This window comes from Neovison vison, chromosome 8 (assembly GCF_020171115.1).
Source record: "Neovison vison isolate M4711 chromosome 8, ASM_NN_V1, whole genome shotgun sequence".
Taxonomy (NCBI): Eukaryota; Metazoa; Chordata; class Mammalia; order Carnivora; family Mustelidae; genus Neogale; species Neogale vison.
The window spans coordinates 48,805,797-48,830,687 of record NC_058098.1 but is presented as its reverse complement, the minus strand read 5'-3'; the positions used below and the strand labels follow the sequence as shown (position 1 = coordinate 48,830,687).

At 43.4% G+C, this 24,891-nt stretch overlaps 1 protein-coding gene across 1 annotated transcript; it reads left to right on the top strand.

Moving 5' to 3' along the window:
- The first annotated feature begins 712 nt into the window (after positions 1-712).
- Positions 713-3,960, top strand: LOC122915658 (cystatin-9-like). Its single transcript, XM_044262411.1, has 3 exons — positions 713-1,040; positions 2,836-2,949; positions 3,851-3,960. The coding sequence occupies exons 1-3, from the start codon at positions 801-803 to the stop codon at positions 3,938-3,940; spliced, it is 444 nt and encodes a 147-aa protein (XP_044118346.1). The 5' UTR covers positions 713-800; the 3' UTR covers positions 3,941-3,960.
- Positions 3,961-24,891: the final 20,931 nt, after the last annotated feature.

Here is a 24,891-nt window from a genome sequence, read left to right as displayed (position 1 = left end):
CGATCTATAGACCCACTGTGTGTCAAGGGTCACCCCAACGGCAGCACCTTTGGAGAGCTTATGCTTACATCATCCTGCCAGGCCCCAGACTGAGCAAGTGGCAGCATATCCAGGGGCTGAGGAGTGCAAAAGGATACGCAGTGAGCTCAGCTGGAAGCTCCTGGTTCCAAGACCCTGAAGTTCCCTTGCCTGGCATCATCCCAAGGACCAGTGAGCCTTCTCTGCTCCACTATTCAAGGGGCACTGGGGAGCTGAGAGGGACAGAGACACTTGGACTCATCAAGACCTCAATGCTCCTTCCTTCCAAAGATATTAGTTTTCTCTGTGTAGCTTACCTCTGTCTCCCCCCAACTTGGCTCTCAGTCACTCACCCTTTTTGGCTATGTCCTTATCTCCATGGTCCTCACCCTACTGCTCTGCCATGGGGCCACCTTCCACTTCCACGTCTTGCTCTTGTGTCCTTGTTTCAGCCTTGGATTCTGAGGCATCCAAATGAAGTCCCTCCCCACTGAGGAGCTGAGAGGAATGTTATGGCTGGGGCTAGGCTACAGGGGATGCCTCACACCCATTGCTGGTTCTTTGCAACCCACTCTGCCTGGGCTTGTCTGGACAGGAAGCAATTATGCCACTTGGAATGGGAGGCAGGGTGACATGTGGGAAGGGACAGTGTGTAATAGCAGAGATGATATCCAGAGGGAGGAGTTGTTCTGAAGCTGATGGACTGGACCAATGCCCAGGGAGGCTTGGAGGGAGCTTGAGCTACAAGAAAAAAGGCAGTGGGTCTCCAGATTCCTGTAGCCATGCTGCACTTGCTGTTCAGGTGGGCTCTGCCTTGGGCCATGCTCCTGCTACTACTAGGTTCCCAGCTCCTGGTGACTCACAGCTGGATTTCCCAAGAGGAGAAAGACAGTTATGAACAAAGGGACATAGAACTTCATTTCCCTGCTACTGTGGAGTATGCCTTGCACATATTCAACCTACAGAGCAAGGACTCAATGGCCTACAGGCTGGTGCACATCCTGAATTCCTGGAAGGAACAGGTAGGTGACCACATCTTCCTGCCTGATGACCTGAACTTGCTTTAAAGTCAGGGTTGTGGGAGGAGGGGTCTTATCGTGGTATCTTGTTCACCATCTGAAGTTCATAAAATAGGGAAAGTACAACCTGTCCAGTTAGATTCAGTTTTATAAAATAAAAAATGTGGAAATTTAAATACCTCAGACAAAATCTACTCTCATGTAAGGTATATTTTTAATCTCCATCATTTTATAGACTTATTGATGAGTGACTCAAAATATAAACTATGAGGTGATAAAGATCCTGAGTAAGGAAAATGCCCACAGAAGACATAAGCTGAGAAAATATTCTAAGGAACAAGTACAAGAAGATAATTAGAAAACAGAGAGCAGATGCCAAGAGAGAGGGAGGGAGAAGGGCCTGAATATCAGGGCAATAAGGATTCTCCCTCAAAAAAAAAAAAAAAAAAAAAAGGGTTCTCCCTCATCCAGAGAAGCCCCTGTGACTTTGGGACCTCTTCTCTGGGCTCCCCACTGTGGTCTCCACCTATGGGGAAGGATGCCATTCTACACTCTTCCCAGACCATGGTTCTCAATCCTAGAGCATTGATTGTCCTTGTAAAGGGGTGTCTGCAGAATGCAGCCAGGAAGGCTGTTTTCGCATGGCCTGCATCAGGATCGTGTACGGTCGTGGGTGGGTGGGTGGGTAGGGTGTAGGTATGATTGTGTCAGTGAGTGTGTGTGTACATGTGAAGGTGTGAGTTGATGAGTGTGTGTTGCTTTGTGTGTCTCTGTGTGTACATGTGAATGTGAGTGAGCGTGTGTTAGTGGGTAGTGGGGTTGTGTTAGTATGTGTGCAAGGATGTTGGTGTGTGTGTGAAAGTGTGTGTATGTGTATCTGAGTGTGTCTGTGAGTGTGTGTGCATATGTGCACGTGTTGGGTCCTGACGCATTCCTTTCTCTCCCTCTGGACCTCTGCCCTGAGACCCTGAAGGAAGGATAATGGGATCTCCACCCTGCACAGCCTTCAGCCTCTGTGAACACTGCTGGGCCAGGTCCTGGCTGGCTCTACTGCCTGAGCTTTCTCCGAGCTCTGCTCTGGGCTCCTAGATCGGCACTCATGGATCTGCCCTGGACTCCCTAGAGCTGCACTCACACTAAGCTAGGGTGTGGGGAGTATGGAGCGGAATGAAGAAGATAAAGTGGAGAAGAGTTTAGAAAATTCCAGCTGTACTTTGTAATAGAACAAGAGGCATCTGGAAACCATAGTTGGTGTGCGTGTTTGTGTGTGTGTGTGTGTGTATGTGTGTGTGTGTGTGTGTGCTCAGCAGAACATGTGAGTGTTCCAGCAACATTTTAGGACATTTTCCTGTTTGGGGGCAGGTGAAAGGTGTGCCAATGGTGTCATAAATGACTCTCCTACTCTGGGGCTAACATTATTCAGCAAACTGTTGCAGGGCCAACACCCTCCTAGGCACTTGGCACCTATCTCCTGAGAGTGCTGTTGTAGCTTCAGAAGCATGCTGGAAGTTAGGCTGGGTCTCCCTGGGGTATTTGGGGATATCATGCTGCAGGTTGAGATATATAAATGGTGTATGACTCAGCCGGCATCTATCCCTGGCCTCAACAACATCCTCAGTCCTCTTTGCTCTGAATTCCCCAAGCTTGGCTTTACCCCCAACAAGCTGACCCAGGCCCAGAGACAGCTCCCTAGTGGAGGAGTGATTGGGGCTCTCCCTACACTGTGTGGATCTACATTAGTAGTTCCTCACAGGAACCGAGAAGCACATTGCCATTGTAATGTCTCCATGTACCACAGATAGAAGACATCCTGACATTCTCCATGGAGATAAAGCTTCGCAGAACTGAATGTGAGAAATTTGATGACGACATTGACAACTGTCCCTTTCAAGAAAGTGCAGAGATGAACAATGTAAGACACACAGCAGATCCCTCAGGTCACACAGCTGAGGATGCAGCTTGGGACAGATGGGGAGAAGGGGCAGATGACAGTAGCATTCCTAGTAACACAGATGAGTGAGGGAACTGCAGGCCCTGCCATGGCCACAGCTGGCACTGCAGCAGGAGCACAGCTGGGCCAGCCAGCCCCAAGGTCCACTTGTATGCTCCTGCCCAACCTGGGAACCAACTTTGCCCACTCACTGCATTCCAGCTGCCTGTGCCCTGGGCCTCACTGATATCAGGTTGCTCCTGGTCATGAGGATCCAAGTCTTCTGAATGGAAGAGACAGGATGTCTCTTCTCTGAACTTTATCCACCTCCCTTCCTGACCTCCAGGAATAGGGGCATGTTAGGGTAGCCTACAGCATCTTTGCCTCACTGACTATTTTGGAGTCCCCCTTGACCCTGTCAATATGTGAAGGAATGGGGCTTAAGGAAGGACCCACTGCCCTTTCTCCTATGCCCTGACCTGGGTCCCAGTGAACTACCAGCTCCTAGTACAAGGAAAAAGGTCAATGTGAACCCCAGCTCTGGGGCAATCCCACCTTGACCAGAGACTCCTCTGAAATAGCACCCACTGGTAAAGAGTACCCCAATGCTACACTAGCATTGGGTCACACTGGGTCAGTTTGAGTGTACCCCTGGAGACCACAGACCAGGGTAAGGAGTATTACACAGGTGCCCCTAAGGTCAGGACAGGTCCTAGGTCCAAAACAGGAAGGCCTTGGATGGCAGTACATCAGAGAACCACAGCCTGCATCCATAGCTGTTCACCTCGGGATGGGTGGTTGGGATGTGTCTTGTGTTTAAAGCTAGAGCCACTGCTTTCCAGTGTTCTTCACCCACCCTCCTTTCTTGTGCTTGTTCCCTCAGACCATCACTTGTTTCTTCACCATCAGCACTGAGCCCTGGAGAACTAAGTTTGTACTCCGGAACAAGACCTGCTTGGAAGTCTTCCTTTGATTGAGGCCATGCCCCACCTGGCCTCTAGCTGATCTTCTTCTGGACACCATTTCTCTGTAGGAGGCAACACAGGTTGTTCTCTTGCAAGTGTCTGGATCTCACTTCCAGGCATTGTGGAAATTCCTCATTGTCCAATTTTTTCGTGTAGAATAGATCATTAAACATCTGCATTTCAAGAAGCTTTGTATGGCATGGTTCCAGAGAGGCTGCACAGGTGAAGGACTGGTCCCAGCAAGGCTGTAGGGTGGGCCCAGGGAAGTGGGTTCTCTTTCCTCTTGGACTTCTGGAGCCAGAGTCAGGTGGCACAGTCTGAAAGTACAAGGTACTTCTGAGTTGCTGTCTGAGGGTTCGGGAGGGATCACTTTTGTCCCCAAAGTTCCAATGACCGTGACTTGGCAGAGAACCCAAATTGCAGGGTGGACCAAGACAGACCCTCAGACATTGATGACATATGAGTACCCTGTCTTCAGAAGTTTGCTAACACCCATATCCTGGTCCACATAGCTGTAAGGATATGGGACTGTCAGTATCCTCACCCACTGAGTGATCCAGCCACCACCAGTAGCAGCAGTAGCCAGTCTTGAAGCCTCAAAAATGTTCCATTAGGGCCTCCCCAACTTTTCACAAGAAGGCTGCATTTTCTTGAATTCCCAGGAGACCCATGAACACTTATCACTTGAGAGGTACTGTTCTCCCAAATGCCATGAGACTCAGCCTGAATATCCTAAAAGAGGATTGTCAAGCTTTTTCTGTAAGTAGAGTGTAACTGTTTTGGCCTCTGTGGGCCATATAGCCTTGTTCTCAGCTCCCCGACTTTGCTTTGAGAGCTCCATAGTGTAAACACAAACATGAGTGTTGTGTTCCAGTAATACTATTTACACAAGTAAGCAACTTCTCCATTTGGTCTTGGAGCTGTGGCTTCCCTCCCCAACTAGCTGTCCCTCTACTGCTCATGCAGCTCGACCACCCAGTACTTGATACTTTCCACTCCACTGAAAGATCCTATGCTCCCCTAAGTTCTGCTCAGGGCTTTCTCTGTACAAGTGGCACTCCATCTTCAGAGTAGGCACACACCTCAGTGGGGGGAGGTAGGCCCAAGGACAGCACTCCACCCCCACATACAGTTGCAGTAGGAAAAGGCCTAGAGTTCCAACACCACAGAGGCAAGTCAGAGGCATGTTCCACAGGGTTCTCATATAATCCAGCAAGACTGTGACCCATAACAATAGCCATGTTGACTGTCTCCCTCCCTTCCCCTCTGTGTGCCTCTTGTGATCATCTCCAAGACAAACCACCTGTACCTTCCAGTCCACATTGCAGGGTCACCCTGGGGACTCATGGTAGACATGTAGTATTAGATATCCTCAGGGCTCATTCTTTCTGGAGACCTGGAATGTATGCTCCCCCAGGCAGAGCCATGAGAAAAGCCTGACAGTGGGCACCCTCACTGCCAGATGAACATCACTTGGTGTGTTCTTCTCCCCTTCTCCCTGTGTTCTTCTCTCTTTTCTACCCTCCTGTCTGGTCTCAGACTTCAGAATGCTTTTCTTGAAGACCCTCCCACCAACCAACCTCCTGTCTACTCCCACACTGAACTGTTCTGAGTCATGCCTCAATCTGCAGAAGGAAGATTAAGGGGTCTTTTTACCCACTTTGATCCCATTGTATTTTCCACAGTCACAGCACTAATTCTACTCAAGTCCCATCAGGAAGCTCCAGGAGACAGTTTCCTGTGTGCTCATAGCCTGCAAAGCAGGCATCAAGTCATAGCTCCTGGCAAGGACTCACTAAATCCTGCCTCACACCACACCTGTGGGGCTTTCTTAATAGTACTGGCCCACACCCAGAGACTCTGGCCCCAAGGCCTGACAGGGAGTCCATGCTCCAGGTGATCCAACTTTTTAACAGATGTAGGATGATGATCATGTGCTGTGGGGAAACATTCCCTCTCTTATCCTATCCACCTCTACCTAGCTTGAGGGGTCATGTTCCCTTCTCCTTTCAGAGTAGGTTTGTTGAATAATCATAGGCTGTCTTCCTGGGGTCAGTGAAGGGAAGAACTCTGAGTATCCTGGAAAGGGGATCCAGGCCACAGCTGTGGAGTGAACTTGAGAAGGCACTGGGAATGGGCTGCCTGGAGCCATCCTGCCTCAGTGAGCAAGGCTGGGAGGTAGAGCCAGATGTCTGCAGCCTTCAAGGTCCTGGTTGAAGGATGAGTGTGGCCATGGCAGAAGCCTTGTTCAGGCTCACAATATTCCTCATGCTTAAGCACACACTCTCTCCCTAGGAATCAGTCCAGGGGAGAGAGCACAGGTGGAATTCACCCATGAAAGATGAGAACAGAGTCAGGTTTAGAGGGGCCCAGGACCTCATGCTCTGGCTGACCCTCTCTGCCCTAGGCAGTGGGTGACAAAGGCCATTTCCTGGTGTGAGGCCACTGAAAACCCTGAGGACCATATAGCATTGGCCAACTGGGAGGGATTCCCCTTGGTCTCCAGGGAGCCCCAGGAAGCCATCTGGGGATCCTGGCCTGGAATTGAGAGAGCCACCCCAGCTCTGCCAAAAGCCAGTCTTGCAGCCTTGGCCCTGCCCTTAGCCATCTACACTCCAGTTGCTCACATGACACACAGGGATAACAACCTCCATGCTTTCTCCAAAGCTGCCATTTGGGATAATACTCAGGGTTACGGAGTAGAAGTGCTGTATCCTGGAATATTCTCCCTAGTTAGGAGTCACTCTGACTACTTGCTTCTTTACTTATCTCTGCTCAGGTCCATGTGGACCTTGCACATTGGTCCATAGTGTCTGACCCTCAGTCCCAGGCTTGGGGACAAGAGTTAAAGTGGGTCATAGAGCTGCCACTGGGATGACAGTAAAGTGCAGATTCCAGGAGTTGTTTTCATCACTGTGATTATCAGTGACCCTGAATGTGGGGCTGGGGAGTTCAGAGTGATGGAGAGGATGGGCATACAGGCCTTGTCCAAGGGTAAACTGCAACCCCAGCTGCAGGCCCAGCTCCTGGTACTGAAGGATTCTGTCCATCTCCCATCCAGCCCACCCACCTAGGGCACCTCTAACGATCGCTCCTCACCAACACCTGGTGCCTACTGGTGCCACATGGGTGTGATCTCCAGTGCTCATCCTGAACGCATATCCTCTCAGAGCCACATAGGCATGGACGGTCCAAGTCACTTTTCTCTCCATGTGAGACAAGGAGATAAACTCTTCCCCCACCTCAAGTGTAGACATCTATAGCCCCCTGAAAAGTCCTGTATTATGAGCCAACTCCTTCCCACACGTCATTAGTCAGAGGACCACTGCAAGAACATTCTCATGCCAGCGGTGTTGTGGTACATGGTTGTTTTGAATTCCACAGCCTCTAGAGCTGTACAGTTGCAGTGAGGTGATGCTAAGAGGAATGCTCCATCAAGGAGCTCCAGTACTCATGAATCTGCATCCCAATAACACCACAGGGCTGGACCCTCACCACCACAGCTGGTACTGTTACAGATAAAGGGGAATCAGCGCTTGGAGTTGGAAGAGTCTATCACCTGTCTCAGAGATGATACCAAGAAGGTTAAACATTATAAAGGAAGCAGCAGAGTTGAAAGGCTAGTGAAACTGTCTACTTCCACAATGTCCATAAACCCCCTACCCAATACAGAATGTGGATTTTTTTTTTTGACAAAATGAGCTGATAGGCATGAGATGATAGAATTGCAAATGTCACAGACATTACAGCATTCTGGCAAAAAAAAAAAAATCTTTGCACAGCAAAGGAAACAGTTAGCAAAATCAAAAGACAACTGACAGAATGGGAGAAGATATTTGCAAACGACATATCAGATAAAGGACTAGTGTCCAAAATCTATAAAGAACTTAACAAACTCAACACCCAAAGAACAAGTAATCCAATCAAGAAATGGGCAGAGGACATGAACAGACGTTTCTGCAAAGAAGACATCCAGATGGCCAACAGACACATGAAAAAGTGCTCCATATCACTCGGCATCAGGGAAATACAAATCAAAACCATAATGAGATATCACCTCACACCAGTCAGAATGGCTAAAATCAACAAGTCAGGAAATGACAGATGCTGGCGAGGATGCGGAGAAAGGGGAACCCTCCTACACTGTTGGTGGGAATGCAAGCTGGTGCAACCACTCTGGAAAACAGCATGGAGGTTCCTCAAAATGTTGAAAATAGAACTGCCCTATGACCCAGCAAATGCACTACTGGGTATTTACCCTAAAGATACAAACGTAGTGATCCAAAGGGGCACGTGCGCCCGAATGTTTATAGCAGCAATGTCCACAATAGCCAAACTATGGAAAGAACCTAGATGTCCATCAACAGATGAATGGATAAAGAAGAAGTGGTATATATACACAATGGAATACTATGCAGCCATCAAAAGAAACGAAATCTTGCCATTTGCAACAACATGGATGGAATTAGAGCATATCATGCTTAGCGAAATAAGTCAAGCGGAGAAAGGCAACTATCATATGATCTCCTTGATATGAGGAAGTGGTGATGCAACATGGGGGCTTAAGTGGGTAGGAGAAGAATCCATGAAACAAGATGGGATAGGGAGGGAGACAAACCATAAGTGACTCTTAATCTCACGAAACAAACTGTGGGTTGCTGGGGGGAGGGGGGTTGGGAGAAGAGGGGTAGGATTATGGACATTGGGGAAAGTATGTGCTTTTGGGTAAACTGGAAGTGGAGGTGAACCATGAGAGACTATGGACTCTGAAAAACAATCTGAGGGGTTTGAAGTGGCGGGGGTGGGGGTGGGAGGTTGGGGTACCAGGTGGTGGGTATTATAGAGGGCACGGCTTGCATGGAGCACTGGGTGTGGTGAAAAAAATAATGAATACTGTTTTTCTGAAAATAAATAAATTGGAAAACAAAAACAAACAAACAAACAAAAATCTGATGATTAGGATTAATCACATATCCTGATAATAACATTTTTATTAGTAGTAGTGAAAAGTATGTTAGTATATTATCTTTGAAATAAATTGACAACAAAAGAACTGGTAAAATAAATGGGCAACACATTAGTTTGTAAGTCCATTTTACATTTAGTTCATAGTATAAATCACAAAAGAATAAACCACAACTAAAATATTTTGCTATTTAAGTTAATTCATAATCTCCAATCATTTTTTATTTTTATTTTAATCATTTTTTATTTATTTTTTATTTTTTAAATTAATTTTTTTCAGTGTTCCAAAATTCATTGTTTATGCACCACACCCAGTGCTCCATGCAATACATGCCCTCCATAATAACTACCACTAGGCTCACCCAACCCCCCACCTCGCTCCCCTCCAAAACCCTCAGTTTGTTTCTCAGAGTCTACAGTCTCTCATGGTTTGACTTCCCCTCTGATTTCATTTTTTAAACAACGGATGTAATACACTTAAAAACTTGTCAATTGGAGCTACTATAGTATAACAAGTGATAAATGCATTTATTAGAAGCCATAAATAATAGGGAAATAAGAATATAATATTAAATGTAATAGAAAGACAAGATTATTGAAAAACAACAAAACTGTAAAATAAAAAAAGTAGGGTTATGAACTAAGCCTAATGTTGGGTGAAAAGGGATTATTAGAAGCAGGCAGATATTTAGCAGGAACTATCAGTAAACAAAGAGAGAGAGAAAAAAATATAAAATATTAATAATAAAAAACAGCAGACCCATAGGTGTTCAGGACAAAGATTAACGTGCACATAAAAAGTCTATCAGGGGGCGCCTGGGTGGCTCAGTGGGTTAAGCCTCTGCCTTCAGCTCGGGTCATGATCTCAGGGTCCTGGGATCAAGCCCTGCATCAGGCTCTCTGCTCAGCAGGGAGCCTGCTTCCCCCCTCCCCCCCCCCGCTCTGCCTCCCTCTCTGCCTACTTGTGATCTCTCTCTCTGTCAAATAAATAAATAAAAATCTTTAAAAATAATAAAAATAAATGAATAAATAAATAAAAGGCTATCAGAAGGCAAAGAGATTTTAGACTTAACACCAAAGCATGATTCATAGAAGGGAGACGTGATCATTCTTGTCAAAATTAAAAACGTTTGCTCAGTGAGATCCCATGTGACCAGGATGAAAAGTCAAGCTATGGAGTGGAAGAAAATATTTGCAAACCACACTTCCAGCAGATAACTAGGACCCAGAATATATAAAAACTCTCAAAACTCAGTAGTTTAAAAATCTAACTAGAAATAGGGCAAAAGATATGAACAGACATTTCACCAACAAAATGTAAGATGTAAAATACACACTTGAAAATATATTCAACATATCTAAGCAACAAAGAAATACAAATTAAATACAATGAGATAGAATCATCCAAAGTGGTAATGTAAGAAAACCCTGAATTCAGCTCCATCACAGACGCACAATTTCATCTACAATTGCACTAAAAATTAAAAAAAAAATCTATGAATTAACCAAAGAGGTAAAAGACCTGTATTCTGAAAATAACAAAAACACTGATGAAAAAAACTGAAGATGGCACAAACAAGTGGAAAGATATCCCATGTGCATGGACTGGGAGAATTAGTATTGTTAAAATGTCCATATTACCTAAAGGCAATCTACAGATTCAATGCAATCCCTATTGAAATACCAGTATGTTTCACAGAGCTAGAACAAATAATACTAAAATATGGCATAACGAAGCATCCCCAATAACCAAAACAATCTTGAGAAAGAACAAAGCTAGAGGTTTAATAATCCCTGATTTTAAGGTACTACAAAGTGGCAATGATCAAAACAATATGAGTACTGGCACAAAAACAGATACATTGATCAATGGAGCAGGAATAGGGAGCCCAGATATAAACTCACACATATTTGGTCAATTACACTATGACAAAGGTGGCAAGAATATGCAATGGGGGAAATACAGTCTCTTCAATAAAGGGGGCTGGGAAACTGGACAGAATATACGCAAAACAATGAAATTGCTTTCCACTTTCTATACCACTTTCTATACCATAAACAAAAGAAGCACAAAGTGTACTAAATTCCTAAATGTGAGACCTGAAACCATAAAATTCTTAGATAAAACATGGGCAGTAAACTCTTGGACATTGGCCTTTGCAATATTTTGCTAGTTACGTCTCCTCAGCCCAGGGGAAGAAAAGCAAAAATAAACTATTGGGACTACACCAAAATAAACACCTCTTAAACAATGAAGAAAACCATGAGCAAAAATGAAAAGTCTACTGTGTTGGAGAAGATATTTGCAAATGTATTTCATAAAGTGTTAATATTCAAGATACATAATAACTTATACAAATTAACACAAAAAATATATGAAAAAAATTCAGAATACTTGAATAGATATTTTCTCCAAAGAAGATAGATGGCTGGGGCTCCTGGCTGGCTCAGTGGGTTGAGCCGCTGCCTTCGGCTCGGGTCATGATCTCAGGGTCCTGGGATCGAGTCCCCCGTCGGGCTCTCTGCTCGGTGGGGGGCCTGCTTCCCTTCCTCTCTCTCTGCCTGCCTCTCTGCCTACTGTAATCTCTGTCAAATAAATAAATAAAATATTAAAAAAAAAGATAGATGGCTAACAGACACATGAAGAGATGCCCAACACCGCTAGTCATCAGGGAAAAGCAAATGAAAGCCACAATGAGCAATCATCTTATACCTGTCAGAATGTATATTATCAAAACAATCAAGAGAACTAAAAGGCATCCTACAGAATGCAAGAAGATATTTGTAAATGGCATATCTGAAAAAAGGGTTAGTATCCAAAATTTATAAAGAACTTATCAAATTCAACATCCAAAAACGAAATAATCCAGTTAAGAAATGAGCAGAAGACATGAATAGACACTTTTCCAAAGAAGACATCTTGATGGCTAACAGACACATGAAAAGACGTTCAACATCACTCAGCATCAGCAAAATACAAATCAAAACCATGAGACACCACCTCATACCTGTCAGAATGGCTAAAATAAACAGCAAGGAAATATGACAGATTGTTAGTGAGGATGAGGAGAAAGGAGAACCCTCTTAAACTGTTGGTAGGAAAGCAAACTGGTGAAGTCATTCTGAAAAACAGTATGGAGGGTCCTCAAAAAGTTAAAGATAGAACTACCCTATGATCCAGCAATTGTACAGCTAGGCATTTACTCAAAGCATACAAAAATACAGATTTGAAGGGGTACATGCACCTTGTTTACAGTAGCATTATCAATATTAGCCAAACTATGGAAAGAGCCCAAATATCTGACTAATGAATGGTTGAAGGAAAGGTGGAATATATATGCAATGGAATATTATTCAGCCATCAAAAAGAACAAAAATTTGCCATATGCAATGACATGGATGGAACTGGTGTATTATGTTAAGCAAAATAAGTCAGTCAGAGAAAGACAAATACCATATGACTTCACTCATATTTGGAATTTAAAAAACAAAACAGGTGAACATATGGGAGGGGGAAAAAAAGAAAAAAAGAGAGAGGGAAACAAACCATAAGATATTCTTAAAGATAGAGAACAGAGGCCCTGGATGCCTTAGTTGGCTAAGCAATGAGCTCTCGATTTTGGCTCAGGTCATGATTTCAGGGTCGTCAGATCCAGCACCCCCATTAGGCTATCTGCTCAACACGGAGCCTGCTTAGATTCTCTCTCTCTTAGACATCCCTATATCTCCAAAACACATACATACACGAAAACATAATTAATAAATAATAAAGAACATACTGAGGGTTGATAAAGGGAGGTGGGTGGGAGATGGGTTAGATGCTGATGGGTTTTAAGGAGGGCACTTGTTAAGAGCACTGGGTGTTGTACGTAAGTGATGAATCACTGAATTGTACTCCTGAAACCAATACTGCACTGCATATTAAGTAACTAGAATTTAAATAAAAATTTAAAAAGAAAAAAATATAAAAAACAAGAAGACAAGAGATAACAAGCATTGGTAAAGACATAAAGAAAAGGGAACCATAGTGCTCTATTGGTGGGAAATTGGTATGGCCATTGTGAGAAACAGTATAGAGGCCCCTCAAAAGATTAAAAATTGAAATACCCAAGTTGTAATTCCACTATTTGGCATTTATTCCCCAAAATGGAAACACTAATTCAAAAGGATATATGGACCCCTATGTTTGTTACAGAATTATTTACAATAGCCAAGATGTAGGAAGCAACTTGAGTGCCCACATGGATTATATATATATATATATATATATATATATATTTTTTATCTATCTGTCTATCTATAGACATGATGGAATAGTACCCAGCTATGAAAAAGGATGAGATATTTGCCACTTTGTGACCACTAAAGGGTATTATACTAAGGGAAATAAGTCAGAGAAAGACAAATATGGGAAATAAGTCAGAGAAAGACAAATCTGGTTTCATTTGCATGTGGAATTTTAAAAGCAAAACAAATTTTAAAATAAACAACAACAGAAACAAACCCACAGATACAAAGAACAAACTGATGGTTTCCAGAGGTATGAGAAAAATGGGTGAAGAGGAGTGAGAGATGCAGTCTTCCAGTTGTTAAAATAACAAGTCAGGGAGATAAAAAGTACAGTGTAAAGAATATAGTTAATAATACTGTAATATCACTGAATGATGACAGATTTTAACTACATTTGTGATGAACATAACAATATATGGGCTTGTCAATAGACTACAGTTTACATCTGAAATGGATGAAACATTGTGTGTCAAATATACATTTTTAATAGAAAAAAACAGGAGATAGTATACACTCATCAGAGTGACTAGAAAAAAACTGTGACAATACTAAATATTTGTAAGAATAGATAAAAACTAAACCATTCATACATTGCAGATGGGAGCATAAAATGGTACAGCCACTCTAGAAAACAGTTTGACAATGTCTTGCAAAATTCAACAGGCAATTGCATCCTTGGGCATTGAGCTCACAGAGATGAAAACTTACACTCACACAAAAACCTGTATAGGAGTGTTTATAGCAGTTGTGTGTGTGTGTGTGTGTGTTTATGATAGTCAAAAACTGGTTATCAACCCAGAAACCCTTCAACAGATGATGGTTTAAACAAACTACAGTACAGACAAACTGAGGGATACTATTCAGGAATAAAAGTAACAAAATGTTGATATATACAACAACTTGGGCAAATCTTCAGGGAGTTATGTGAACTGAAGAACTTAAATCACAAAGGTTACATACTACATGATTCCACTTATATGTTTTGAAATGACAAATATTTTAGAAATATAGGACAAATGGGTGGTTGCCTGGAACAAGGATGGGGATTGGAAATGGTGTTGAGTAGCCTGGGGAGACTGATACAGTTATAAAAAGACAACATGAGAGGTCCTTTTAAGGTTGGAACTAGTGGTGGGTACATGAACCTACATGGGTGATAAAATTGTATATACCCCGACACACAAAGAAAAGCACATAGAGACACACACACACAGAGACATGCACATATCAGTGTGGATATAACTGGGAAATCTGAACAAAGTAGGTAGATTGTATTAATGTCAATATACTGGTTGTGATATTTTACTATAGTTTTAGAATATGTAACATTGGAGAAAATGGGAAAAGTGTTCATGGGATTTTTTTTTTTACTATTATTTTTTTTTCCAATTTATTTATTTTCAGAAAAACAGTATTCATTATTTTTACTATTAATTGTAACTGCATGTGAACTACAGTTATCTCAGTAAAAATTAATTAAAAACTTGATAGTAGGTTTAAACTGATCCATTTGAAATCTGTGGCAGGGCCAGACGCTATGCATGCCACATGGTCCCTCTTCCCAGGAACACTGGAAGGCAGTCTCCCAGACTCCTTTGCAGTTGAGTTGGAACTAGGTGACTGAGTTCTATCTAGCCAATGACAATGTGAGTAGGGTCATGTCAACTCTGGTCCAAGGTGGTTAAGAGCAAGATTACTTCTCTAAGCATGGTCTCTCTCTCTTCTACCTGTACAAATGAAAAGAAGGAATTTCAAGATAGGAGTTGTCAAAAGAAATCACATCACATGGATGGGACTGGAAGAGATTATGCTGAGTGAAATAAGTCAAGCAGAGAGAGTCAATTATCATATGGTTTCACTTATTTGTGGAGCATAACAAATAGCATGGATGACAAGGGGCGTTAGAGAGTAGTAGGGAATTTGGGTAAATTGGAAGGGGAGGTGAACCATGAGAGACTATGGACTCTGAAAAACAGTCTGAGGGGTTTGAAGTGGCGGGGGTGGTGGGAGGTTGGGGTACCAGGTGGTGGGTATTATAGAGGGCACGGCTTGCATGGAGCACTGGGTGTGGTGAAAAAATAATGAATACTGTTTTTCTGAAAATAAATAAATTGGAAAAAAAAAAAAAAGAAATCACATCACATGCCTAAAGAGGAAGCAGTGGGAAAGAAATGCCAATAGAAGCTGCCTGACTTGTGTTGGATTTACAAGGGTCAAAATCAAATTTTGTTGTGCTTAGTAACTGAGATTCAGAAGCCTGTTTCTTACTGCAGCAGCATCTATCCTACCCTGATTAATAGAAAAATCTCACCTGAATCAGAAATTTTTTCAGAAAAGTACAGAGTTGTCATATGTACTCATGAAAAACAGAGAACCTTTAAACTAATTTAACTTGACAGTCCATGATTCCTCCTGCATCTCTGACATAAAATAAAATTACACAGACAATGATCTCAGCACATTGCACCAATTTTTCAAGGAACATATAATTCCTGTCTTACACATATTTCCCCAGATGTTACAAGTGGGGATAATGCTCCCAAAATTGTTCTATGAAATTGGTATATCTTACTATCAAAACTTGGCAAAACCTATGAGAACAAAACATGAAACGTAATCTCCCACATGAACATAAATACTCATATGCCCAGTACATTCCAGGAATGGGACAACTGTGCAGGGGAAAAAAAAAGGCCAACACTTTATGACTCAGTCTAGAGTTTATTCTATGCTATAAAAATAGTATGGTAGGAGTGCCTGTGTGGCTCAGTGGGTTAAAGCCTCTCCTTTCAGCTCAGGTCATGATCCTGGGGTCCTGGGATCGAGCCCCATATTGTGCTCTCTGCTCAGCAGGGAGCCTGCTTCCCCCCTCCTCTCTTTTTGCCTGTCTCTGCCTACTTGTGATCTCTATCTGTCAAATAAATAAACAAAACCTTAAAAAAATAGTATGGTCAAGCAAATAATAATATAATAAAGGAGAAAATCATCTTTATCTTAATAGATATAGAAATTAAAAAAGCATTTGATAAAATGCACCTAAATCTGAGAAAAAAAATTCTTGCTGGTCAATTAAAAAATGGAAATAGCACCAGTTAGAATGGCCAAAATTAACAGAACAGGAAACAACATGTGTTGGAGAGGATGTGGAGAAAGGGGACCCTCTTACACTGTTGGTGGGAATGCAAGTTGGTGCAGCCTCTTTGGAGAACAGTGTGGAGATTCCTCAAGAAATTAAAAATAGAGCTTCCCTATGACCCTGCAATTGCACTCCTGGGTATTTACCCCAAAGACACAGATGTCGTGAAAAGAAGGGCCATCTGTACCCCAATGTTTATAGCAGCAATGGCCACGGTCGCCAAACTATGGAAAGAACCAAGATGCCCTTCAACGGATGAATGGATAAGGAAGATGTGGTCCATATACACTATGGAGTATTATGCCTCCATCAGAAAGGATGAATACCCAACTTTTGTAGCAACATGGACGGGACTGGAAGAGATTATGCTGAGTGAAATAAGTCAAGCAGAGAGAGTCAATTATCATATGGTTTCACTTATTTGTGGAGCATAACAAATAGCATGGAGGACAAGGGGCATTAGAGAGGAGAAGGGAATTTGGGTAAATTGGAAGGGGAGGTGAACCATGAGAGACTATGGACTCTGAAAAAACAATCTGAGGGGTTTGAAGTGGCAGGGGGGTGGGAGGTTGGGGTACCAGGTGGTGGGTATTATAGAGGGCACGGCTTGCATGGAGCACTGGGTGTGGTGAAAAAATAATGAATAATGTTTTTCTGAAAATAAATAAATTGGAAAAAAATTTTTTTAAAAAATGGAAATAGCTTAACTTGGAAAAAACTGCCATTGAACTGAAGGATAAAATAGCATTGCCTGCTCACAGGCAATGCTATTTAATATTCAACACTTGTTATTAAGATATGAACAGAAACACGCATACAGCTGGCCCTTGAACTGCCGTTGAACAACTCAGGAGTTAGGAGTGCCAACCCCCAACACAGTGAAAAATGCATGTATAACTTTTGTCTTCTCCGGGACATAATTATTAATAGCTTACTATTGACCAGAATATTTACTGATGGTGTGAATAGTCCATTAACACATATTTTGTATGTTACATGTATTATATACGGTATTCTTACAATAGAGTAAACTAGATTAAAAGAAATTATTAAGAAAATCATAAAGTAGAAAAATACATGTACAGTATCGTACTATATTTATCCCCAAAAATGTGTACATAAGTGAACCCAAGAAGTTCAAATCCATGCTGTCTAAGGGTCAACTGTAAATGGTATAAGCATTTAAAAGGAAGAGATAAAAACGAGGATATCTGAAGAGAATTTCACTTTCAAAACAAACAAACAAACAAACAAACTTGTGGCAACTGGTTCAAATGAGAGGGCCCAGTAACTTGCTAACAGAAGATCAAACTATAAACATGAATATTATGTTAAGACATTTGAAAAAAACAGATATAAAGTGTAATAGAAATAAAATAGGGTATCACTCAAAATGGTAGAAAGAAAAACAAAACACTGCGAGTTACCAGTGAATAATTTATTAACTCAATATAACTTGAAAGAACACAGCAATGTATTACTGAAGACTGTAGGGACACTTGAGAAACATGCATGTGGACCTCATTGTAATGCTTGGAAAGATTCCCATTACTTAATAAAGAGACTCGATTTCCCATTTATGACCAATGTCATGCAATTTCAATGAAAACTCTGAAAAATCATCTCCTGAAGTGAGACAAACTTGTTCTACAGTTCTATAAGGAAGTAAAGACTTAAAAAATAGCTGAATTAAAAACAAAACAAAACAGCTGAGCTTTCTTTAAAAAAAAAAAAAAAGATTTATTTATTTATTTTGGAGAACGAGAGAGAAAGAGAGAGTCCACAAGCAGGAAGAAGGACAGAGGGAGAGGGAGAGAAACAGACTCCACACTGAGCATGAAGCTCTAGGCAGGGCTCGATCTCACAACCCTGAGATCATGACCAGAGCCAAAACCAAGAGTTAGATGCTTAACCAACTTAGCCACCCAGGTACCCTTAGCTGAGCTATTTCTAAAAAAGAACATGTACGTGGGACTTTCACTGTTATATGGTAAAGCATCTTATTTTTTTTTAAAGATTTTATTTATTTGACAGAGAGAAATCACAAGTAGGAAGAGAGGCAGGCAGAGAGAGAGGGGAGAAAGCAGGTTCCCTGCGGAGCAGAGAGCCCGACGTGGGGCTCGATCCCAGAACCCTGGGATCATGACCTGAGCCGAAAGCAGAGGCTTTAACCCACTGAGCCACCCAAGCGCCCCCGTAAAGCATCTTATTAAGGATTTGAATAGAAAGAACCCAAACAGAATCAGATCCAAGCAAATTTCAGAAAGTGTTATATGGTTAAGCAGGTAAAGTGGTGTTGATTATATTTGTACATTTCTGGTATTATTTAAACTTTAAATTGTACTTAGAAAGAAAACCATGGGAATCATTATTGCTGTGATGCAGAAATTATCCCAGTGAAGTCATTAAGGGAACATTTTTTAAGGATGTGGTCAGAGAAGGGGAGTTTTTAAACATGTGTAATGTCTTTGATAAAAGTTTCCAGTTGCCATTACTGACAGACCTGGGAAGCAAGGTAAAGACTAGATGGGTGTGTTTGGCCATTCATGCCCATTTTTGCCTGCTAGGTCATCATGGGTGGTATTCATCAGGTGCCTTAAACCGTGCCTCCTAAGGAAGAAAAGAAGGAAGAGGAAAACTTCAGAAATTTTTGGAAACCCGTAAGAAAATGTAAAACAATTCCCTTTTCTTTTCCCCGGTGAATGTAGCTCAGGGAAGCATGGAGTCATGGTCATTGTTGTGGGGTATTACCTAAAGCCTGGGAACTCCTGACAGGCCTGGCTTTGGAGCCATCTCTGGGCTCCCACTGGTGATCTTCTCAAGTCACCATCTGACTCAATGCTGTGCTCTTGGACTTTTTCCTGAAAAGCTCCAAGGATCAGGCTAGGTTCACAGGACTTGACCTAAATTGCATAGCTGAAAACTTTACACCAAGAAGGGCATAAGACCATGGGGTGGCCTTGCTTCACCCTGGAATAGGCTTTGGGGACAGGCACCCTATCCAACAGAACCCTGGATTAAAGGGAAACAGTTTTGGATGCAGGGGCAGCTCTTTGCCTACCTACTGCCCCCAAAGTTTCTAGGCTAAAACAAGGCATACATAGGGAGAGAATCAGCTGTCTTAGTTCCCTGGGCCAGATGAGTTATCAAACCAGAAAAAAAGGCATGAGAATCATCAAGGACACAAGAAGAAGCTAAATCACTCTGCCTGAAGCCTACAGAATAAAGAAAGGAAGATTGAGAGGAACCCCAGTCCAGGAAGGAAGCTGCTGGCCTACCCAGGGGCACTGAGGGTGCTTAGAGACTATGCACCTCCAGTCTGCTCAGGGCCAGGGAATGAGAGCTCTGAATGAAGACTTCAGTGAGGAGCCCCAACAGAGTAGCCCTTTCTGCCTTCCCAGGATGTGCCAACTAAGATTCTTAGGGTATATTGGCTCAGCCACTCATAGAGCCCCCTGTGTTCTATGTAGGCCTGTTCTGGAACTCAGTGAATTCAAGTCACATACACAACATTTGGTAATGTCCTAAATGTAAAAAGGGGTAAGTGTCAACATAGCCCACATACTTTTCAGGACTTATAGCCTAGCTTCTGGTCCATGAGAAATTCCATATTTAAATTCTAACATTGAGGCATGATATACATCAGCCTTAATGTTGCTGCTTTCCCTTTCGTCAAATGTAATTAACATCTGCACTAGCCTCTGCCAGCCCTCACTTCCAGGATCACTGAGCACTCAGCCTGGGATTTCAGCAGGAGCACTAGGCAGCACTAGGCAGCTCAAGGACTGACCCCAGGAAGGCAGACCCGGGAGTGGGTGCTCTCATGGAGGGCATCATTCCAGCACAGGACAGGGTCTCTTGGAGCATTGCTCCACTTCTTCTTTTCCTCCCCCTGTACCTTGCTCAACAACCCTTCCTGCAATTCCTTCTCAATCTTACCCACTTTGCTTTCTGTCTCTCAAATTTTTCCTCTCTCCATTTTTTTTCCTTTTTCTCTTCTCTCTTAATAGAGAGGCATTTAAAACATATTATAAAATATTTATTTTGCTACCTTAATAAGTTTTGTGTGTATATATGCAGAAGCTTAATGATCTGTCCACAGTGTTTGATTCTGTTCCTCTCAAGTGGTAGAGCCTGCTTCCTTCCCCCACTTTGTGTTGGCTAGATTCAGTGACTTGCTTCTAAGTAATAAAGAAAAAAAAAAAGTAGAAGTGATAGTCCACAATTTCAGGAACTGGCTCATAAAAGGCAACAAGGCCTCCTGCTTCCCTTTGTCCCTTGCGCTTTTTGGTATCACTTGCTTTGGTCTGAGCCAGCTGCAGTGTGGAGCAGATCTATAGAAGGGCCCACATGTGTTCCTAAAACAACTGGTGAGGAAATGTGACCTCCAGCCAATAGTCATGGGGGTGAACCTCCTAGAAGTGGACCATCACTCCAGTCAATCCTTCAGGTGACAACAACCCCAGCTGTTATCTCAACCACAGTGTCATAAAACCCTGGGCAAGATGTACCAGCTAAGTCACACTTGATTTTCTGACACTCAGACACTGAAAGGTAATTAATTTCTTGGTTGATTTAACCAAGAAAAAGAGTGTGTGTGTAAAATAGGTGATAGATAGATAGATAGAAAGACAGATAGGTAGACAGACACACAGCCATGGTTGAAACTGAGAGCCAAAGCTTCCCTCTTCCACCAGTTATAAAAGCTACTTCTTGGGGCGCCTGGGTGGCTCAGTGGGTTAAGCCGCTGCCTTCGGCTCAGGTCATGATCTCAGGTCCTGGGATCGAGTCCCGCATCAGGCTCTCTGCTCAGCAGGGAGCCTGCTTCCCTCTCTCTCTCTGCCTGCCTCTCCATCTACTTGTGATTTCTCTCTGTCAAATAAATAAATAAAATCTTTAAAAAAAATTTTTAAAAAAGCTATTTCTTTGGAGCCCACACCAATGACTCTTTTCCTGTGGGTATTCCCTCACTTACCTGATGTCCTTTGCACAGTCCTGTGCCTCAGTGCTGTCCCGCCCTCTCCCCATGTTGACTTGAGATCTGAGGACATCTTGATTCTGATTCTCCCATCCTTCATCCAGCCAGAGAGAGGATCTCCCATGACTCGAAAGTCGAACTGAAATATCAGTGTGTCCTTTTCTTGTGTCTAGTACAGCAACAATCAAACTCTTTGTGTGCTAAGGAAAAGAATTTTTATTAACCATTTTGTAATATGATGGTCAACAAGTCTTGTGGGATGAGGGCAGGAAAGATAGAGACAGGCAGCCTTGGTTGCATTGTGAGCCTTTTAAATCCTGGTATCATCCAACCAGCCCACAGCCACAGCCCACACCACACTTACACCTTAGCTGAGTCTAGGAAAAATCACTCCAGACCAGATTTCAAATTCTTCCCTGGGGTATTGTGTGCTTCTACCTCAGTAATGAGATGATGTACAGAACAACTTCTGTGTCCTTGATGTTTTTTGTCACAAGACTATACTGCAGAAGGGTTCTAGGATGTGATCTTACCAGGAAAGAGGTGATACTCACTGACCATTTTGAAATCAATTTCCTAGAAATGATTCACCTTAAAAAGAGAATAACAATGTTTGAATGACCTAAAAGTGGGTACTAATATAGACATATCCTAGGACAGGCAAAGTATGCAGCCCTGAAGGCAGGAAGTTTGCCTGAACTTGACGCTTGATGAAAATGGCCCTGAATCAGGCAGGGACAATTGACTTGGGGGGGCGGGTGGCATGGAGCAGAGCAATGCTGAGGGGACATTAATGAGTGAGACAGCACACAGTCTCCTCACTGTCCGCATACCTGAGCATGGAGATGCCTACAAGCAATAATCTGAAGAAGATACTATTTGAGGATGTACACTTGCCTGAGTAAAAGTCAGAGCTCACACCATGTCCATCCATGTCTTCTTGTCCATGGGCATCTACCAGAGCAACAGCATAGCTCTGTGCCCTGACCTCAAAGGCCCTGGGACAGACTTTAGTCCCAAGCTTCACCATCAGAGAAATGGAAATGCCTCCAGGACCAGTGATGGTCAACATACAATGACAGCATCCAGAGCCCTGGGCATGCTTGGAGGGCAAGCTTGATCTGAACATGAATCTCCAACACCATGAGTTGGTAGGGTCACCCTCCATTCCCTGGAACCACCTAAAAGCCAAGCTTGCTGGCAACCATTCCCAGGAATGATTAATAGGCCTGCAGCCAGGAGTCATGTGGGACATGAGAACAAATTAGCTGTGTTGGTTATCAAATGGTCAGCACAAATACACCATGATCTGCTCTGTGGCCTCTTCCCCACCTGCCAGGGCAATGTTGGACACTTCCTTCAGCTTTCCCAGAAAGTCAGGGCCAGGACACAGGCTGGGCACAGTAAATACAGGACTGAACACAAACTAGCAGTGGAGAACAGTAGCCCAGGCTTCTCCCACACAGAAAAAAGGAAGGAGGAAGGAGGCTGGAGCTGGGATGGAGGGCTGTCCAGTGACGCACATAGGGACCTACCACAGCTGCCTACAGTCCCTTCCCTGTGTGGGAGCCTCAGCACAACTTTCCTACATTCCTGAAGAAAATAAGAATACCTCCATGACAGGGAAACATGTACGACAGCATAAAGGTGTAGCATCATTTTGAAGGGGGAAAATTAGCACCAAGTGACCCATACAAAGGCTAGAGGGGTTTCCAGGATGGGTGAAGACGTACAGAGCATTCCTGGAAAGGGGAGTGATTGAAATTGGGACTTATTGGAAGATAAAGCAATTCCTTAGGATCTGGAGAAGCCAATGTAGATGGAATCATCATAAATATAAGAATTAAAAACAATTTTTAAGAACAATTATGTTGGACATTTACACAATGTAAATTTAAAATTCTTGAGAAATGAAACAATACAGAAGCAATTTAATAGCTGGGAACTTTGCTTACAAAGAAGGAATAATGAAGTATAAAAATAAATACATAACTAGAAATACACAATATAACATCACAATAGCTAAAAATAGAAAAATAATGAACTAATCAATTCTCAGACATACATTAAATGTGAGACTGAGTTTTTAGTGGCACCATTCCTAGGAAGACACCAGCTCTGAGGACCTCTGTGCAGTGAGGACAGCCTGTCAGCTTCAAAGCAGCCGTCTCTCTGCCTATAGGGCCATCTGGTCACTGGTGCCCAGGGGTCTGCAAACCCTGCACCAGGCATGGATTTCCAACCCCTTCCCTAATCCAGTGTGGGCCCACAAACCATCCTCAGACCCAGCTCCCACCCTTCCATTTGAGTGACTTCTCCTGGTGATTCAACTCCTCACACCCAGGGACTCACTCTGAAGTCTGCTCCCCAACATGTGGTCCAGAGAACAGAACTATCAACACCCCCTTGGGACGAGGTGAAGCAACTGGAAACAGGCAAACTTGCCAGGCCGGCGAGACTGTCTGGGTCAGAGTCCTGGCTGAGGGAAAGGCCCAGGGCTCTGGGTGTCCACAGACCTTTCAGGGCATTCTGGTCTCCCTGAGTGCACAAGTAGGGACATACAAATACTGAAGCCTTTCACAGGCACAGAGCTGAAGACTTGTTTGGAAAGATGTGCTCCTTCGTCCTTCCAGAGCCCCATCTGCTGCTCCACATGGACATGGTGAGGGTCCCTCTCTAGAACCCAGACTTTGCACACAGGAAATTGTGTCCACTGAGCCTTGAGGACCTTCACCATGAGAGGGCACTGATGCTCACCCAATGGTCACATCTCAGCCATCCCTGAGAGCTCACTGGCTTTGCTCTACGTCTGCTTCTCCCTCATTCCACCTTCTCTCTTCTAGAGCAAATTCCTACAAAGCGATCTATAGACCCACTGTGTGTCAAGGGTCACCCCAACGGCAGCACCTTTGGAGAGCTTATGCTTACATCATCCTGCCAGGCCCCAGACTGAGCAAGTGGCAGCATATCCAGGGGCTGAGGAGTGCAAAAGGATACACAGTGAGCTCAGCTGGAAGCTCCTGGTTCCAAGACCCTGAAGTTCCCTTGCCTGGCATCATCCCAAGGACCAGTGAGCCTTCTCTGCTCCACTATTCAAGGGGCACTGGGGAGCTGAGAGGGACAGAGACACTTGGACTCATCAAGACCTCAATGCTCCTTCCTTCCAAAGATATTAGTTTTCTCTGTGTAGCTTACCTCTGTCTCCCCCCAACTTGGCTCTCAGTCACTCACCCTTTTTGGCTATGTCCTTATCTCCATGGTCCTCACCCTACTGCTCTGCCATGGGGCCACCTTCCACTTCCACGTCTTGCTCTTGTGTCCTTGTTTCAGCCTTGGATTCTGAGGCATCCAAATGAAGTCCCTCCCCACTGAGGAGCTGAGAGGAATGTTATGGCTGGGGCTAGGCTACAGGGGATGCCTCACACCCATTGCTGGTTCTTTGCAACCCACTCTGCCTGGGCTTGTCTGGACAGGAAACAATTATGCCACTTGGAATGGGAGGCAGGGTGACATGTGGGAAGGGACAGTGTGTAATAGCAGAGAGGATATCCAGAGGGAAGAATTGTTCTGAAGCTGATGTACTGGACCAA

Bases quoted from the DNA above. Each gene is read 5' to 3' on its own strand.
- LOC122915658 (XM_044262411.1), top strand. From the start codon at position 801: ATGCTGCACTTGCTGTTCAGGTGGGCTCTGCCTTGGGCCATGCTCCTG. The intron at 1,041-2,835 runs GTAGGTGACCAC...CATGTACCACAG, and splicing joins TGAATTCCTGGAAGGAACAG to ATAGAAGACATCCTGACATT. The intron at 2,950-3,850 runs GTAAGACACACA...TTGTTCCCTCAG, and splicing joins AAAGTGCAGAGATGAACAAT to ACCATCACTTGTTTCTTCAC.